Below are 5997 nucleotides of genomic sequence, written 5' to 3' on the forward strand. Positions count from 1 at the left end.
TTATGTTGGCATTAGTTATGCTGAGATTATTTCTTATCAACTGATTGGTTTGGTATATCAAAGCATTGCATAATTTCTAAAAACGTTGGCAGTTTTTAAGAACACCTCCACATTCTTTAACTTTGTATACTATTTTTATTACAACAATTTTATTACCCTTCAAATTCTTTACTCTCTCTAAAGCCAACTTTTTTTTTTACAGGGGAGCAAAATTAAAAGAGAAAACTAATTAAAATAATAAAGAAGAAAAAGAAGAAAAATTTAATTGCTATAACGTATAATACAAAATACCAAATATTAAAAAACAGAGTAGATTTTTAACAAATAAAGAAAACTGCAGTTTATACTTTGTATGAATTCAAAATCAAATTTAGTATTAAATATAATATTATTTTGATTATAGTAGAATGCTAAAGGGAACAATTAATTAAAATATCACAATATAATAATAAAATATACAAAATATGGCAAAAAGTATTTGGAATAGGTTTTGAGGGATTTGATGGATAATTATATCTTTAACTATATTATACAAGTATTAAAAACCTTTGCATTGCTAATATCATGGTTTGCTATGTATTAATTATACCTATGATAATACCAAATAGGATGTATTAGTTATACATAAGTTGAGAAACTGTACTCCCCCCGTTCTAGTTTATGTGAACCTATTTTCTTTTTGGTCCGTTCAAAAAAGAATGACCCATTTCTAAATTTAGAAACAATTTAGCTTAAACTTCCAATTCTACCCTTAATGAAAAATATTTATAACCACACAAATACTCTAAACTCCTTTTTGACTTGTTTAGGACCATAAATTCCAAAAGTCTTCATTTTTTCTTAAACTCCGTGCACAGTCAAACAGGTTCACATAAATTGGAACGGAGGGAGTAGAATATTATGCATACAAATTTAATTTTTTCCGATAAATCTGCAGGTAGTTTTGGAACCATTAGGCGCAAACTATTACCTGGGGAATTACATGAAAAAATAATCGGCAAGTCCTCTATCCGTAGGTGAATTTGTAGGTAGATGAACAAAACAATATTTTTTTATCGTTTTTGAGTCGGCAGAAAATTTCCCAGGCAATTGTCATGCGGAGTTTGCTGTGGAAATGTACCTGGGGATTTAGTTTTTCTAAGGAATTACCTAGGGTTATTTTTCTACGATTTTACATGGGAAATATTTCTTGGAGAATACACAAAACTAATGCTTACATTATTTTTTCTATTATCTCCTCCCAAACGACCCCTTACCGATTGCATAGCTATTTACAAAAATTTAGGGTGTGTTTGGTATTACGGAAAATATTTTCCGAAAAATATTTTCTTATTTTTCCACTATTTGGTTGCACAAAATAGTTTTGAAAATATTTTTCTAGATATCATATTTTCCTGAAAATGGATGAAAATGACTTTCCTAGAAAAAGTTAGGAAAATATTTTCCAAAAGTTCCACCTACTCTCACATCTAACCCCAAACCCCTCTCCCTTCTCTCCCCTACCCCACCTCTCCCACCCCCCTCTCCAAAATTTTTTTTTTTTTTCAGATTTTAGTTTTTTTTCTTTTCTGTCACCACCCACCCTGCTAACCCCTTCCCTCCCCCTGCATTTTTTTTTCTTTTTATATTTTCAATTTTTTGTTTTTCAATTTTCAATTTAGATCCAAAGTTATAAGTTTCGAGGTTTATGTGTTTGGAAGTTTGTGGGTTTAGAAATTATAAAGTTTACGGGTTCGAAAGTTTAGCGGTTCGCAAGTTTATAGAATTTGTGGGTTCAGAAGGTTGTTAGTTCGAAAGTTTATGGCTTCATGTTTATTGTATCCAAATTATTTATGAATACTCTTGATAAATTATTTTCCTTAATTTGTGCGCCAAACAACCAAAAATAAATAAGATTAAAATATTTTCCGTTATACCAAACACACCCTTAATGTTATTACTTTAGATTATTGTTTAATTTAACATTATTCCTCTATCTCGCTGGAAGGATCACCTCTCTGCCATGCATATCACAACAACAAAATCCCATTAATTTCAATTGATCACTGATCATTTCTTTCCAAACACCATGCCTAAAGCAGCCGAAGCAGTAGATGGAAGTGCTTGGCCGGAAATCATTAATATAATTTTGTTCAGTGAGGTGACTGAGGGAGAAGAAGGATAAAACAAAAAAAAAAAGAGCTTACTGTGGGAGTTTGTTCCTCACCGTACTAAGTAAAGGAAAGAAATACGTATTTTATCTTAATACGTGTTGGAAGAAGAAAAGGAAATGTACGAACCCTATGGGAAGAAGAAAAGGAAAAACGAAAGTGAAGGATAAAAAGAAGAGAAAAACTAAGAAAGAAAGCAAAAAGAAAAAAGAGTTTGTAATACACGTGTAATAGTTGTCATTACAAAATAGAGCCCCATTAAAAGATGGCATATGTCCAATTTAATAAGTTTTTTCACTTTTCTTTTCTTCTCACTCGCGCGAGTAAATGTTAAAGCGCACTCTCTGTCACATCGGTAAAGATTAAATGTGTAACTAACTTTTTCGAACAATTAGTACTTTTCCCTAGTAACTATGAATAATAACATCATTTTTATATCCAAGGCAGCAATTACAAGGCACTAATGATTACACACCAAAGACAAAAGAAACTAGAGCTACTGTAAAATCAGTACATCAAACATCATCGGCTCAAATGTTGTGTCTTTACTGGTGATATCTTGATAGAAAACGAACTTTTGTTGGACAGTCGTCACTGGTAAGATATTTCTGAAGTGTTAAACTTGGATCCGTCTGGATTGATTTGCAGAGATTATAGTGAGGACAAGGTAACAAATCACAGCAAAGTAGGAGAGCATGACACTGTTTGTAATCTTGTGACAGAATTTGGAAACATGATCGCAAATGGGCATCCATCCCGAATGCATCTCTCCGTGTTTCCCCACATATCCTATTGCAGTCGCTGCTGCACATCCAGCCAGCATTACTGCCATCACAATCTGTCCTCACACCAAAATTCCAACATTCACATCAATGCTTCATAATAATTGCACTAACATTTTGCTCATGATAAAAATCTATATTTCTAATTTCACGAGAAATCATGGTTCAAATCCTACCAAAGCCAAAGACTTTCTCATATATATATATATATATATATATAAATAAAAGCATCGGTGAACAAGTAATAAAATAATTGTGCAGGAATTAGCAAGTGCAAGTGAAATAGTCAAAGTGCACATGTTGACTATTCTAAAAGAAGGGCCAACATAAAGGGAAAGAAAAGGGGTCGAACTTTTATACTCTACTAACACCAGTATAATCAAGGAACCACTTCTTAGCTCTAGCTTCTCTTTCGTTTTTTTTTCCTTTTATTGTCAAAACAATTTTCTCAAAATTTATATATTTAGTATTCACTGCAACAACTAGAAAAGTGTGTTGTAAATGACGTCTAGGTTTAAGTCTCATAAGAAAAGAATCAAATCAAGACAGCAATGTATGGAAAATACTGTATGAGATTCTAGTGTGGGGAAGAAAGGTATATATGGAAAATATTGAGTGAATCCATAGCGTGAGGAAGAAAGGAATTCTTTTTCCAGGCCCCAAATTGCTTTATAAATTACCTTTGAGTCTGCCTAAATCCAAATTGGTTATGAACTTTATCCAGATCTACTAATAACAATTTAAAATTAACGCAATGAATAGTAGTGCTAGATGGATATTTTCGACATGCTAATTTGACAAGTGACTGATCATTGAAAAGGAAAAGTTGGACGTACCAAATCATGAAGGAAAATGTAAAAGTAATGCTTTGGGTCAAAACCCTTATGGCCTAAAACAAAAGCCAGAAACAGGGACAGAACAGAGAAGGCACATCCAATGATATTTGCCAAAGCAAAGAACCTGCAGAGAACCCCAAAAAATAAACAGCAAAATCAGAACATACTATAAAACAATTCAGAACTTTCAAATAAAACCACAAATATTTGCTTTTGTTATTCTTTACTTGAAAGTGGGAGAATAGCTATAGCGAGCATCCATCTCAATGCCAAATACAGTGACAGTCTGTTTGCTGGTAAGAATAATCAAAGTGGACGCCAATGTGAATGCAGTTGCCAAAATTCTCAGGAAAATTTGAGTTCCCAACAAACATGTGTGAGATTTCCGAGGTGGGCTTTGCATATTTTTGACACTAAAACTCTCCATTTTGGGATCTTCTCAAGAAGGGGGCAAGAAGAGAAACAATAACGGAATGAAGAAATTAATGGACGAGTGGATGTTGTGGTAGTATTTATAGAGTGAGAGAGTAGGGAGAGTCCGAGAGAGATCATTAAAGTAAATGGATCACTTTCAAGACCGACAAAAAAGCAAAGAAGTTTGAAAACTGCTGCCTTAGATTTAACAAGTAACAAAAATAGATAAACAAAAATGTATTATTTCTCGGGAAAAAAGAACAAAATTGTTTTAATTGTAAACTTAATAAATTACTATGGGGTAAAGGACATGAGATTTTAGTGGGGGTTTGGTGATAAGTAAAATTGTGGTCATGTATCTTATGTTTCTTCTCTATATTTTGGCCTTCGCTTTCGGAAGCAACCAATGGGTAATGAGTATATATAGGCCTTCGATTTAGTGGCTGCTGCCAATTCTTACTTGCCTTAAAGTATGCCAAGACTTTGGCCTTACAGAAATAGTCCACTGGTCAACAAGTAAACCAATTAAAATGGATCCGAGGGAGTAAGTAAAGTTCTTAACCAATTCATTATTAATTAGGATTTTTACTTTCCTATACTATATTTAAAATTTTATTACCCGCTAATCAAGTTTTAACTTAATTACATGGTCATATATAATTTATTAATTATATACAAGTTAGTTTTAAATGAGTATCCCTTTATATTATGAATTGAATAAGGAATCAGTTATTTCTCATCTATGTTCTCTCTCCTGCTCGTTCTCTCTCTCTCTCTCATGCGCTCTCTCTGTCTCGCTATCTCTTATTCTCTGTTCTTTTCCCAATTTTTATGTTCTCTACTTTTTATCCTTTCATATTGTATATATTTTTAATGAAATTCATCAATGGATTTCAATCGTTTTACTATAGAGTTTTAACTTAGAAATTTCTTTTCATGTTGCATAATTGGTGTTCAAATTGAAATTGTCAATTAATAAATTTTGAAGGTATTTGACTCTCCACCATTGACAACCATTAAAAAGCTTTGAAGCTTTGAATTTGGGTTTTCAAAAACCATTATTTTGTTTGGATTGGGTGTTGTTGCTAATAATTGAGAATATTATTTGGAGTTTATATCTCAATTTTGAGGGTGTTTGGTGAAGATTAGACTTGATTTTGGATGAGTTTCATATTGAAACTCGAAGAAGAAGAAGAAGAAGAAGAAGAAGAAGAAGAAGAAGAACACATGACATACAATATACTTACAAAATTGTATTAAAGTTGTATTATAATTGTATTTAATTGTATTTAATTGTATTTAAGTTGTATTCTGTTGTAGTTATATATATTTTTATTTGAATGTTGTATGAAAGCTGAAAAATAGTTGTATAATGTATGAATCGTTGTATAAAATTTGTATTTAAATTATAAATACTATCTTTTTACATAAAGTTGTTGATATGTATCAAAATTGTATTAAAAAAAGAAATTTTTGATTGAAATTTCAGAAAGGAAGAAGAACATACTACATACAAAATATATACAAATCTTTTACAAAATACATACAGAAGACATATTGTATAAAATTTGTATGAAAATTGTATTTAAATTGTATGATGTTGTAGATATATTTAATTGGGTAAAAATGATGTATGAAAGTTGTAGATAAGTTGTAAATAAGTTGTATACTATATAATTATTTGCATAAAATTTATCTTTAGAATGTATGTTGTTGTAAATATATCAAATTTGTATTAAATTTATACGAAATTTGTTTTAAAATTTATATTTTATTATATGATACATTATTCTTTTTTTATTCGATTTGTTAAAG

The 5997-nt window shown here is 30.9% G+C and overlaps 1 protein-coding gene across 1 annotated transcript; it reads right to left on the reverse strand.

The window, feature by feature from the left end:
* Nucleotides 1–2558: 2558 nt before the first annotated feature.
* Nucleotides 2559–4301, reverse strand: LOC104117312 (CASP-like protein 1F2). The gene is made up of 3 exons (XM_009628358.4): nt 3996–4301; nt 3769–3892; nt 2559–2988 (listed from the first exon to the last, which is right to left on the reverse strand). Exons 1-3 carry the CDS (start codon nt 4193–4195, stop codon nt 2767–2769), a joined length of 546 nt encoding a protein of 181 aa, XP_009626653.1. The 5' UTR covers nt 4196–4301; the 3' UTR covers nt 2559–2766.
* Between the last annotated feature and the right edge of the window lie 1696 nt (nt 4302–5997).

The sequence above is a fragment of the Nicotiana tomentosiformis genome, chromosome 6 (genome assembly GCF_000390325.3).
Source record: "Nicotiana tomentosiformis chromosome 6, ASM39032v3, whole genome shotgun sequence".
Classification (NCBI taxonomy): domain Eukaryota; kingdom Viridiplantae; phylum Streptophyta; class Magnoliopsida; order Solanales; family Solanaceae; genus Nicotiana; species Nicotiana tomentosiformis.

Coding starts and splice junctions, on each gene's coding strand:
- LOC104117312 (XM_009628358.4), bottom strand. CDS start 4,195: ATGGAGAGTTTTAGTGTCAAAAATATGCAAAGCCCACCTCGGAAATCT. Junction 3,893..3,995: donor AGCTATTCTCCCACTTTCAA/GTAAAGAATAAC, acceptor GGTTCTCTGCAG/GTTCTTTGCTTTGGCAAATA. Junction 2,989..3,768: donor ACATTTTCCTTCATGATTTG/GTACGTCCAACT, acceptor GTGTGAGGACAG/ATTGTGATGGCAGTAATGCT.